Source organism: Aquarana catesbeiana, linkage group LG05 (assembly GCF_042186555.1).
Source record: "Aquarana catesbeiana isolate 2022-GZ linkage group LG05, ASM4218655v1, whole genome shotgun sequence".
NCBI lineage: Eukaryota > Metazoa > Chordata > Amphibia > Anura > Ranidae > Aquarana > Aquarana catesbeiana.
The window spans coordinates 395,717,218-395,730,996 of record NC_133328.1 but is presented as its reverse complement, the minus strand read 5'-3'; the positions used below and the strand labels follow the sequence as shown (position 1 = coordinate 395,730,996).

The 13,779-nt window shown below is 46.1% G+C and overlaps 1 protein-coding gene across 3 annotated transcripts in view; it reads right to left on the bottom strand.

Moving 5' to 3' along the window:
- The window catches only part of JARID2 (jumonji and AT-rich interaction domain containing 2), a 342,752-nt gene that overhangs the window by 71,344 nt on the left and 257,629 nt on the right, over positions 1 to 13,779 (bottom strand). For all 3 annotated transcript variants that reach the window (XM_073631096.1, XM_073631095.1, XM_073631094.1), the window contains 2 exons: positions 12,089 to 12,585; positions 2,594 to 2,686 (listed from right to left, as the gene is read on the bottom strand). In XM_073631096.1, coding sequence (XP_073487197.1) covers positions 2,594 to 2,686; positions 12,089 to 12,585 — 590 coding nt within the window. The remainder of the gene's footprint in view (positions 1 to 2,593; positions 2,687 to 12,088; positions 12,586 to 13,779) is intronic.

Below are 13,779 nucleotides of genomic sequence, written 5' to 3'. Positions count from 1 at the left end.
AAAAATAGGATTTTTTAAAACAGCTTACCTGTAAAATCCTTTTCTTTCGATGGACATCATGGGACACCGAGCCTCAGTAATTACTGATGGGTTATATAGGTATCACTGGTGATTGGACACTGGCACATCCTAATCAGGAAGTTCAACCCCCTATATAATCCCTCCCCTTGCAGGGATACCTCAGTTTTGTAGCCAAGCAATATAGTGTATTAGAAGAGGGGCGGGACCTCTGTGTCCCCGTGATGTCCATCGAAAGAAAAGGATTTTACAGGTAAGCTGTTTTAAAAAATCCTATTTTCTTTCTCGAACATCACGGGACACAGAGCCTCAGTAATTATTGATGGGATGTCCCAGAGCAATGCTATCTGGGGGGGGGGGGGGGGGGGACCACAACCAAGTAGGGTGCAATCAGACCTGAGGACCCTGTACCGCTGCCTGCAGCACACTATGCCCAAAGGCGATATCCTCATGCCTTCTCACATCCACCTGATAGAATCTGGTGAATGTATGGACTGAAGACCAGGTTGCGGCCTTGCAGATTTGAGCCATAGAGGCCCGGTGATGCACTGCCCAAGAAGCACCAACAGCCCTTGTGGAATGTGCCCTGATCTGAAACTGAGGAATCTTCTGTTTCAAACCGTAAGCTTGAATGATCAATTGTCGAATCCATTTAGAAATGGTAGCTTTTGATGTTGCCTGTCCTCTACTGGGACCCTCTGGCACCACAAACAAAACATCCGTTTTGCGAATCTGAGCAGTCGCTTCCAGATAGGCCTTAACTGCTCTTACTACATCCAAAGAATGTAGTGATCTTTCTTCCGGAGAACAGGGATCTGGAAAAAAGGAAGGTAGAACAATGTCTTGGTTTAGATGAAAATCTGAAACCACCTTCGGTAAAAAACTAGGATGAGGGCGCAGTACCACTCTATCCTTGTGTACAATCAAATAAGGCTCTTTACAGGAAAGAGCTGCTAATTCTGATACTCTTCTAGCAGAAGAGATGGCTACCAGAAAAATTAACTTCCTTGTCAGCAAGACCAAAGGAATCTGACGTATTGGTTCAAAAGGCTGTTTCTGTAACACAGACAGAACCAAGTTCAAGTCCCAGGGGTTTAGGGGCGCCTTAACCGGAGGATTAAGACACGTCACCCCCTGCATAAAGTTTCGCACCAAAGAATGTGAAGCAAGTGGCCGTTGAAATAATATTGATAAGGCCGAGACCTGGCCCTTGATGGTACTCAAGGCCAGCTTCATCTCTAATCCCAATTGTAGAAAATCAAGAATTCTACCAATCACATATTTTTTGGGATGCCAACCCCTGGATTCACACCAGGATATATAAGCTTTCCAGACTCTATGATAAATCATTCAGGAAGCTGGCTTCCTTGCATTGATCAAGGTAGATATCACAGGACCTGAAAGCCCACGACTCTTCAGAACGTAGCGTTTGTAAAGCAGGATGGAACACTGGACCTTGAGATAACAGGTCTGGGCGTACCGGTAGTGTCCACCGTCATCCTTACTATTTCAGCATACCACGTCCTTCTGGGCCAAGCGGGGGCCACCAGAAGTACTGACTTCCCTTTCCTGCCTGATCCTGCAAAGGAGTCGTGGCAGTAGCAGAATAGGCGGGAATGCATAAATCAGTGAGAACCGATGCCACGGAATCACCAACGCATCCGTCCCGTGTGCAAGAGGATCTTTTGTCCTTGCCACAAATCTGTCTATCTTTTTGTTGAATCGGGATGGAAAGAGATCTACATCTGGAACTCCCCATCTTTGGCATATGGCCCAAAAGACATCGGCATGCAGAGACCATTCCCCTGGAAGTAACTGCTGGCGACTTAAATAGTCCGCCTGCCAGTTCTCTATCCCCGGAATAAAAACTGCCGATATGCATGGCACATGCTTCTCTGCCCAGACTAAGATCTGGTTCACCTCTTTTTGAGCAGCTCGGCTCCTGGTGCCTCCCTGATGATTGACATAAGCCACTGGCGTAAAAACTGAGGTATCCCTACAAGGGGAGGGATTATATAGGGGGTTGAACTTCCTGATTAGGGTGTGCCAGTGTCCAATCACTAGTGATACCTATATAACCCATCAGTAATTACTGAGGCTCTGTGTCCCGTGATGTTCGAGAAAGAAAGGGGCTATGTTAGGTGTAGGCTGAAGACACTGATATATGGGGGGACTGTGATATAAAGAGGGACTGAGATGTGTTATAGCGCAAACATGAGATTTCAAAGAAAATTTGACTGACTGGATCTCTGTGAATTTTAATTCAAGACAGGGTAGTTAGAATAGGAGTTAGGAGGGTGGGAGCCATTTTAAGCTTAGTTAGATCTTGGATGTGCACTTTAAAAGTGAATGTATAATTTTATTCATAGAGTAAAGTAACTAAAATGTATACAATTTAAATTTTTATATGCATAATTTTGGTTTTACTGACATACTGCTAGTAAGATACCCACATACAGTTTTTGGTGACCATCAGGCCTAGTGTTGGATAATCAGAAAATCATGCTGTTTCTTGCAGATGTGGCAAAGACCTTTCAGTAACCTTCCAGAGAATCTTGTTGCTGCATTAACTCACCTCAACTTCTGCTACAGTTGGCTCTTTATTGAAGCACATGTTCATGACGTTCCTTGCTGTCCGGAAGAAGGTAGTAAGAGACATAGACCTTCCCTGTAGACAAGACAGATTGTGAATAAGTTCCACAGGCATTTAACCTGCTGCTACAGCTATTTCAGTGAACTAATTCTTATAATACATGGCAAATCACTGCGGTCCACAGAGCATTCATTTCAGAATATCTTTTTTCTCTTTAAGGCTGCCTTTTCTTTACTACTGCTCAGAAACAAACATGCTCCTCTCCTGTACTGAAATTGCTTACTCTAATTTCACTGCATAGTGTGAGCTACCCATAGTGTACAGTTGGATGAGGACCTTCTTCCCTCAGCCAGAACACTGAAGATGTGTCGTGGATGGGTCTTCCAGCATGACAATGACCCAAAACATATTGCCAAGGCAAAAAAGGAGTGGCGTGGCTCAAGAAGAAGCACATTAAGGTCATGGAGTGGCCTAGCCAGTCTCCAGACCTTAATCCTATAGAAAATTTATGGAGGGAGCTGAAACTTCGAGTTGCCAAGAGACAGCCAAGAAACCTTAAGGATTTAGAGAAGATCTGTAAAGAAGAGTGGACCAAAATCCCTCCTGAGGTGTGTGCAAACCTGGTCACCAACTAAAAGAAACGTCTTACCTCTGTGCTTGCCCACAAGGGTTTCTCCACCAAATATTAAGTCATGTTTTGCTTGGGGATCGAATACTTATTTCACGCACTGAACTGCAATGTAATTTATAGCATTTGTTTTATGTGTTTTTTATGGATTTTTGGTTGATATTCTGTCTCTATCATTTAAAATACACATATTATAAAAATTATAGACCATCCATTTCTCTGTAAGTGGGCAAACGTATAAAATCTGCAGGGGATCAAATAATTATTTTGTCCTCTATATATACGCATACATACAGTGGCCTGAAATGAAGACAGACACTGTTTTTGTTTTATCCAGCTATATTGATTGATAGCAACCAAGTAAAAGATATAACACAAACATGTCATAAAAAATAAAAAAACTGAATCCCTGAGTTGGAAAAAGAATCACCCACCTACTTCAGTATTTTGTTGAACCACCTGTTGCTGTAATTATAGCCTTTAGTCTGTTGGGATATGTCTCTACTAATTTTGCACATTTAGATTTTGCAATATTTGCCCAATCTTCTTTGCAGAGCTGCTCAAGTTCAGTTAAATTTGATGGTGACCGTTTGTGGACTGTAGTCTTCAAGTCATTCTACAGATTTTCAATGGGATTTAAGTCTGGGCTCTGACTAGGCCATGCAAGGAAATTCACCTTTTTCTCCTTCAACCACTGTGTGGTCATTTTTGCTGTGTACTTTGGATCATTGTCATGTTGGAAGGTAAACGTTCTTCCCATGGACAACTTTTTGGCAGAGGGCAGCAGATTTTCCTCAAGAATTTGAAGGTATTTTGCCCCATCCATTTTTCCTTCTATCCTGACAAGTGCTTCAGTCCCTGCTGCAGAGAAACACCCCTATAACAGGATAATACCACCTCCGTGCTTTACTGTAGGGAATGGTGTTATATGGATGGTGAGCTGTATTGGATTTCCACCAGACATATCGCTTGGTGTCGAGGCCAAATAATTAAATTTTAGTCTCATCTGACAACACCACCTTTTTTCACGTGGCCTCAAAATCTTCAAAGTGCTTTCGGCAAACCTCAGTCTTGACTGCATGTGGCCTTTCTTGAGTAGTGGCCATTTACCTGCAACTGTTCCATATGAGCCACATTTGTGGAGAATTTGTAATATTGTTGGCACACAATGACCACTCTGTCATAAATTCTAGCAACTACTTCAGAGTTGCTGTAGGCCTCTTAGTAGCCTCTGTGAACAGTTTCCTCCTGGCTCTTTCATCCAGTTTGGAGCTATGTCCTGATCCAGGGAGGGTCTGTGTTGTACCAAATACCTTCCACTCAGGGGTGGACTGACCACATGGCACCACCCGAGGGCCCGGTGCCAGAAGGTGGCCCACCCCATGACTGTGTTGTCAATTGTCCAGAGCGAACATATGGTATGAGAGCTGTGCTGTGTCTCAGCATATACTGGCCCGATCAGCAGGTTTCCTGGGAAGCTCCACACAACTGACTGTGCTCTCCCTCCCGCACTCCTTTGGACTTTATAACAAGTAGAAGAGCCGTGAATTTACACCCAGCTCTCACACTGATGCAGACTGTCACTGTCTGTTCTAGCCCTGCAGCACAGATGCCTCTCTGATCATTCCTTTGCTTCCCCCTCCTCTACCTGTGCTTGATGTTGGAGGTGAAGTATGTTCCAGCCATCTACTGTCTCTGCTTGTCTTCCAGCCACTGCACTGTGCCTCTCTGATCCTTCCATGCTCTCCCCCCTCCCCTGCTCGGGCTTGTTAACAGAGGTTAATGCAATGCACCGGTTCCTTCTCCATCATACATCCCACCCCTGCATTCTCTGCATGCCTGGTGCTGTGGGTCTTCCTGAGCTCCTTAAACACCACAATAGGAGAGGGGCACATTAAGAGCACCTGTCTTGCTCAGCATTAGCCTGGCCTGTCATCACAAGTTCTGGCCCTGCTACCCACACTCTGCTGCACCTGTGATTTCTGTGGGCAAGACAAAGGGGAAGCAAGCGGCGAGTACATCTGGCTCCCTTGGGAAAAAAACCCTCCTTGTTAGTTCCTAGGCCTGGCCTCCTGCAAGTGGATGGTGGTAAAACATTTTAGGAAAAAAAAAAAATTCTAGCCGGTGAATCTGAACTGTGCTTGCGCAGTCTGAAGCCGACGATTAGAGAACAGGTGGGCTCAGCCTCACATCAGTGGGATGTGGCTTAAATTTCCACACCACACTGCAAGAGTAGAGACCAAGCTTGGCAGTTGACTGGCTCCAGACTGTGCATTCACAGTTCAGAATCACCGGCAAGGATTTTTTTTCCTAAAGTGTTTTACTGCCAGCCACTCATGAGTTGTTATCAGGCCAGGAGATATTTAACCACTTCCTGCCGGAGGGCGTACATGGACGTCCTCCCGTTTCAATGGTTATACCGGGTTGATGCCTATAAGCATCATCCCAGTTTTGATCTTTATAACCAGCGATTCTCTTCAAGACAGAAGTGATCTGAGTGGCTTATTAGCCAATCGATCACTTCTGAGGATGGCGGAAGGGGGTCAGACCCCCTTCCCGCCGCCGCCTCTCCTGGGCTCTCCAGTCCCATTACTGTGGCCAAAGACGATGGCTACCCTGTACAGAGAGAGAGGAACTGACATCGTTCTCCTTTCTCTGTAACCCTGGGAACCGAAAGCCATGAGCAGTTCGTCACCTCCGGTTTCACCTCTTTGTTTACCTGGCCAGCAATGGCCAGGTAAGTAGCCGATCAGAACGATCTGTGTCTGATCGACTACATGGGAGGCCAGAGGAGAGATCTGGGGTCTAATGCCCCGTACACACGGTCGGACTTTGTTCGGACATTCCAACAACAAAATCCTAGGATTTTTTCCGACGGATGTCGGGTCAAACTTGTCTTCCATACACACGGTCACACAAAGTTGTCGGAAAATCCGATCGTTCTAAACGCGGTGACGTAAAACACGTACGTCGGGACTATAAATGGGGCAGTGGCCAATAGCTTTCATCTCTTTATTTATTCTGAGCATGCGTGGCACTTTGTGCGTCGGATTTGTGTACACAAACGGATTTTGTTGTCCGAAAATTTTATAGCCTGCTCTCAAACTTTGTGTGTCGGAAAATCCGATGGAAAATGTGTGATGGAGCCCACACACGGTCGGAATTTCCGACAACAAGGTCCTATCACACATTTTCCGTCGGAAAATCCGACCGTGTGTACAGGGCATAATAGACCCCAAATCTCTCCATAAAGAGGACCTGTCACGGCCCATGCTTTCACATTACACATCACAAGTTAGTACAAAAAAAAAAAAAAAAAAGTGTAAAATGTATATATGTTGTTTCTCACATTTTGTCCATAAATAAGAGATAAAAAAAAGATACATCTTAGAATTTTTTGAGATAGGACTACCAAATGTTATGAAGATAAGATAGAAAAAAAACAGAGTGCAGAGTTCAGGAGTGCATTGCATAAAGAATGTAGCGCTAAGGAGCATGCTACATAAAGAATGCAGGGCTCAGGAGTGCGCTACATAAAGAATGCATGGCACAGGAGTGTGCTCCATAAAGAATGCAGGGCTCAGGACTGCGCTACATAAAGAATGCAGGGCTCAGGAGTGTGCTACATAAAGAATGCAGGGCTCAGGAGTGCGCTACATAAAGAATGCAGAGCTCAGGAGTGCGCTACATAAAGAATGCAGAGCTCAGGAGAGCGCTACATAAAGAATGCAGGGCTCAGGAGAGCGCTACATAAAGAATGCAGGGCTCAGCAGTACGCTATATAAAGAATGCAGGGCTCAGCAGTGCGCTACATAAAGAATGCAGGGCTCAGGAGAGCGCTACATAAAGAATGCAGGGCTCAGCAGTACGCTATATAAAGAATGCAGGGCTCAGCAGTGCGCTACATAAAGAATGCAGGGCTCAGGAGTGTGCTACATAAAGAATGCCGGGCTCAGCAGTGCGCTACATAAAGAATGCAGGGCTCAGCCCTGCCCAGCAATGCAGCCTCATCTGTGCAGAGGGGAGGAGAAGAGAGTCGGCCAGATCATAACATAGGCCAGTGTCTCCCGCTGTGCCAGCTTTAATTTGAATCGCCGGGTGCCTGCCGTCACAGAAGTCCCGCCTCCTGGATGGGCTCCCACCTATGATAGAGAGCCCATGTCCCGGCATTGGACAAGTGTGCTGTCTGTCAAAGGAGCCATACCAAGAGGCAGGACTTTATGTGACAGCGGGCACCCGGCGATTCAAATTAAAGCTGACACAGCGGGACACACCAGCCTGACACACCTCCCCCACCACCCCCTCTGCCTCAGCACCCATCCTGCAATCCGGGGACAGACGATCACCCTACCCTTAGTGTTTCTAGAGTGCCCCCTTAGTACAGTATTACTGGGGGTGCACTCTGGAGAAGGATGCAAGGGGGCCCACTCTGGAGGAGGATGCAACAAGGGGGCCCACTCTGGAGGAGGATGCAACAAGGGGGCCCACTCTGGAGGAGGATGCAACAAGGGGGCCCACTCTGGAGGAGGATGCAACAAGGGGGCCCACTCTGGAGGAGGATGCAACAAGGGGGCCCACTCTGGAGGAGGATGCAACAAGGGGGCCCACTCTGGAGGAGGATGCAACAAGGGGGCCCACTCTGGAGGAGGATGCAACAAGGGGGCCCACTCTGGAGGAGGATGCAACAAGGGGGCCCACTCTGGAGGAGGATGCAACAAGGGGGCCCACTCTGGAGGAGGATGCAACAAGGGGGCCCACTCTGGAGGAGGATGCAACAAGGGGGCCCACTCTGGAGGAGGATGCAACAAGGGGGCCCACTCTGGAGGAGGATGCAACAAGGGGGCCCACTCTGGAGGAGGATGCAACAAGGGGGCCCACTCTGGAGGAGGATGCAACAAGGGGGCCCACTCTGGAGGAGGATGCAACAAGGGGGCCCACTCTGGAGGAGGATGCAACAAGGGGGCCCACTCTGGAGGAGGATGCAACAAGGGGGCCCACTCTGGAGGAGGATGCAACAAGGGGGCCCACTCTGGAGGAGGATGCAACAAGGGGGCCCACTCTGGAGGAGGATGCAACAAGGGGGCCCACTCTGGAGGAGGATGCAACAAGGGGGCCCACTCTGGAGGAGGATGCAACAAGGGGGCCCACTCTGGAGGAGGATGCAACAAGGGGGCCCACTCTGGAGGAGGATGCAACAAGGGGGCCCACTCTGGAGGAGGATGCAAGGGGGCCCACTCTGGAGGAGGATGCAAGGGGGCCCACTCTGGAGGAGGATGCAAGGGGGCCCACTCTGGAGGAGGATGCAAGGGGGCCCACTCTGGAGGAGGATGCAAGGGGGCCCACTCTGGAGGAGGATGCAAGGGGGCCCACTCTGGAGGAGGATGTAAGGGGGCCCACTCTGGAGGAGGATGCAAGGGGGCCCACTCTGGAGGATGCAAGGGGGCCCACTCTGGAGGAGGATGCAAGGGGGCCCACTCTGGAGGAGGATGCAAGGGGGCCCACTCTGGAGGAGGATGCAAGGGGGCCCACTCTGGAGGAGGATGCAAGGGGGCCCACTCTGGAGGAGGATGCAAGGGGGCCCACTCTGGAGGAGGATGCAAGGGGGCCCACTCTGGAGGAAGATGCAAGGGGGCGCACTCTGGAGGAGGATGCAAGGGGGCGCACTCTGGAGGAGGATGCAAGGGGGCACACTCTGGAGGAGGATGCAAGGGGGCACACTCTGGAGGAGGATGCATAGAGGGGGGGGACTCTGGAGGAGGATGCAAGGGAGCGCACTCTGGAGGAGGATGCAAGGGGGATTCTGGAGGTAATAACTTAGTACCTCCAGAGTACCCCCTCCTTTCCTCTCCCACTGACAGCAGCTACAGGTAGTTCTGTGTTTACTATGCTTCAGTTTATGAATGGGCAGGAGCCTCTGTCTCCTGGTCATTCATCTGCAGTGTAGCTAGGGCTACAGAGAAAGGCACTGGGCATGTGTCCTCAGTCTCTTTCTCTGTCTCAAAAATAAGACTTCAGGGGTCTGATATCTCACCAAAGCCCCCACCCCAGCACAGCATCGTGAAAAGAAAGTAAAAAAAATTTTCATTAAAAATTAAACATGAAAATGAAAAAAAAAGTAAAAGCTTGAAGTCTCCTGCCACTCTGCATGTCACCGAGTTTGGTACCCCTCCGCGCGGGCCTGCCGCATTAATGTTGCGTCATAAAGACGACTGCCGTGCGACATCTTTATACCTGGTGGCCCCATGATCCTCTATTGCCCGGGGGCCCCATAAGTTTTCAGTCTGCCACTGCTTCCACTTCTTAACCACTTCCGGACCACCGCACCACACTGATATACGTCCTAACTTTGAAGAGGAATATCATTGTTATGGCAGCAGCTAGCTGCCATAACCCCCATATCCTCTTCGGCCTGTGGTCCGATTTCCGATAATGGTTGTCTGTCACTTTTATCAGCGGCAGGAGAGGGCCCCCCTCTCCCGCCACACTCCGGTGCCCTCGGCAGCGGCGGAGGCGATCAGATCCTTTCTCATGCTGGGTATGGAGATGAGTGAGGGGAAGATGGCCCCCCACCCGTCTCCATACCATTGCAGGGCGGAAGCAACGTCAAATTGTCACTTCCGCCCATAGTTCTTAAAGGGACTTTTTTTGTTTTTTAAATTTTAAATGACAATTTTTTTTGTATTATTGCATTTAGTGTAAATATGAGATCTGAGGTCTCTTTGACCCCAGATCTCATATTTAAGAGGTCCTGTCATGCTTTTTTTCTATTACAAGGGATGTTTACATTCCTTTTAATAGGAATAAAAGTGACACATTTTTTTTTTAAAGAACAGTGTAAAAATAAAAAATACATGGTAAAATAAATAAGAAAAAAAAATGTCTTTAAACATGCCCCGTCCCACCGAGCTCGCATGCAGAAGCGAACGCATACACGAGCAGCGCCCACATATGAAAACGGTGTTCAAACCACACATCAGGTATCGCCGAGATCGTTAGAGCTAGAACAATAATTCTAACCCTAGATCTCCTCTGTAATGCAAAACATGCAACCTGTAGAATTATTTAAACGTTGCCTATGGAGATTTTTAAGGGTAAAAGTTTGTCGCCATTCCACGAGCAGGCGCAATTTTGAAACGTGACATGTTGGGTATCAATTTACTCAGTGTAACATTATCTTTCACAAAATAAAAAAGAAATGGGCTAACTTTACTGTTGTCTTATTTTTTAATTAAAAAAAAGTGTATCTTTTCCAAAAAAAAGTGTGCTTGTAAGACCGCTGCACAAATACAGTGTGACAGAAAGTATTGCAACAACCGCCATTTTATTCTCTAGGATGTTAGAAAAAAAAATGTATAATGTTTGGGGGTTCTAAGTAATTTTCTAGCAAAAAAACTAATTTCAAAGAGGCTTGGTCCTTAAGTGGTTAATCCTGCTTTAACGTAACTATAACCCTATGACTAATTTGAAAATTTCACAGCGGATTAAGTAAAAACGAACTCTGCAGCACCATTATTCAACGTGTAATATCAATCGTAATTAAAGTCAGTTCTTTAAGTGATTCTAAAGGCTCACAATTCTTTTACCTTCATGCATTCTATGCATGAAGGTAAAAGCCTTCTGTGTGCAGCAGGCCCCTCCCAAATACCTACCTGAGCCTCATCACTATCTATCGATGTGCATGAGAGCCTCGGCTCTCCTGGGACTCTCTCTCCTCATTGGCTGAGACAGCAGCAGGGGCCATTGGCTCCCACTGCCATCAGTCACAGCCAGTGAGCCAACGAGGAGAGAGAGGGGGCAGGGCCGTACCGAGGCTCTGTGAATGGAGGAGAGAGCGAGCCTGCTTGGGTGCCTCCACAGCAAGGTGTTTGATGTGGGGGCACTTGGCAGGAAGGAGGGGCCAGGAGCACCAGCAGGAGACCCCAGAAGAGGAGGATCAGGGCTGCTCTGTGGAAAACCACTGCACAGAGCAGGTAAGCATAGACATGTTTATTTATTTATTTTTTAAACTTGCCTTTAATATCACTAACTAAAACTTACTGATGGTATAAACTGGACATGTTGAAGCACACACTGGGATTCTAACTCCCAGATCTTTGAAGCTGCATTTCCCATCGCGACATCCTCCTGCTATTATTGAGGCTGATCTGTGAATAAATGAACTACAAGTCAGACTATCTAGCTATCAATGGAATACAAGTGCAGTGATCACCGTACTCATAGTCCATTGATACACCAACTTGAAGTCTGTACCTCAGTATGGACAAGAAGCTGGAGGAAGAGTATGCAGGAATGCAGGAGTGTGTGTGTGTGTTGTATCTGTGATCCACTGATTGTAGCTGCAGTGCTTTATAGGCTCATTTGCAAACAAAATAAATAAATAAATGCACATGTGGGTGCATTTTTAAATTATTTATTTGCAAAAAGTGGACTTATCTTTAAAGCACTATTTGCTGTGCTTGGTGAAGCCAATGCACTGACCATTAATAAATTAAGCATATCACACATTGCATATTTTATTTTGTACAATAATTACCATAATATATTACACCTAAAACCCATTATAAAATACATATACTGTAAGATGTATTCCTTAAAGATTTTTCTAAACCCAACCATTTCCCTTAATTCTAGCTTGTTTCTATTGCTACATTCAATTCAATCAAAGCTTGAGCATGGTGCCCCAATTTATATGCTTCTAAATATATGCTTTTTGACTGCAAATTGTAACATTTATTGTTGTCATTTAATGGAAAAATGCATATTTGAAATCATTCCAAGCATTTGCACACTGAAGTAATTGACGTACACTAGGGACCAATGTGCATTGTGATCGCTTGAACCTGACTTACCTTGTAGACGCATTTGTGTAGGTCACCTAATAAACTTTTATCTTCGGGTTCCTCCTCTGTGTATTCTTTTTCCAGAGTAAATAGCCTCCGCCTGCCATTTTTTGGAGGAACATCCATTTCTTTCAGCTTTCCACGTAGACCATTGCGGTGTACTACTCCATTAATTAATCCATTTTTGGGCTCATATCTAGGGAGCAAATGTAACCTATAAGCATTCTCTGCCTGCCCTTCCAGTGGACCTTTCTTCTTTTCTAGGTTTTCCTTCTCCTGTAGAACTTCTTTCTCCAGTTTTTTGTGCTCCTCGGGGGAAAGGGAGTCATATGAGAGCAGGTACTGACAGTAAGCCTCTTGCAGTTTTGCCAGTCTGTCCTGTGCAGTCTTAGGGATGCGAAGCATGTCTGCCAGTTTGTTCCATCTCTTGAGGTCTGTCACTTGCTGCATGCCACCCATGTCATTAATGAGCTGGAAAAACTGTGCCAAATCTAGCTCACAGCCTCCTGTGCAGAGGTTGCGAGGGAAACAAGGAAAAAAATTAGAAACTTGCAATGGTTACATTTTTTAACAGCAGTAAAGGGTTTTGGATGCTTTTCTAATGCCCTACATATCACAAGAGTAGACAACCCCCAACACTTCAGCGACTGCACAAATTGCAGCTTATGTGGGGTTGACAACTGCACAAGCTAGGCCCAATTCCACCCAAAACTTTTTTTTTTTTTACGTTTTCAACAGAGTGATAAGAGTCCAAATTTCCATCAAGTGTTTTTGTTTGTTACCATTGGCGCACCTACCCTCACTTTTATGTGATATCCCTCTAATGTGGACACAGACACATTTAGAAAAGTGAGGAAGGATTAGAGCCTCTTGTGCCAGTTACACCTTCACTTCTCACTCCTCATCTTGGTTTCACTGGGACAGGAAGGGTTATGAAAACTCTCCAATGAAGACACAAACAATAGAAACTTAACAGATGTTCTGACTATTACCACTCTATCAAAAACAATGTTGGCTGGAGTGTGGCTTAAAAAAATTAGAGGTTGTTACTCCATGATGTGTCATCACATTTTAGCAAATCTTTATTCCTCAAAGTCCTTAATTTAAAAAAAATAAAAACACACACACACACACACCACATCAATAAAAAAGCACCATTCAGCTCTCAAGATGGAAGGATAGAGAATTTTAGCTCCAAAGCAGACCACAGTATGTTGAATTTGCATCGTTCTTTAAATTATTAACCTATTAATTTGAGTATTTTTCTTGTGTTATGGATTGCTGAATACAACCTGTTAAGAAGCATGTATGCAAAATGTGTATGTAGCATTCCTAAACCCTGTCGCACATATAGTGCAATTCACAAATTATCACAAAAAGAGTGAAGAACAAAAGGGTTCTCACAACGACAAAGCTAAGATCAGCAATACTATGAGACACAGAGACTGTCTTCTGAAAATCCTCACAATCTAATGTAGGATGTGCACAAGAAAGCATGAAGAAAAAGGATTGGCATACTTTTGTTTGGATTAATCATTTTGACTTACCACTTACCAAAAGATGTTGGCCAACATTTGGACTGACCTTGGCCGTTGCCCATTTACCATTTGCAGATACCAATACCTTGCTGGAAACCCATTCTCAGAGGTGCGTGCTGGTATCTCCTCCACACCATTAAGCGGCAGAGATCAAGATACGCT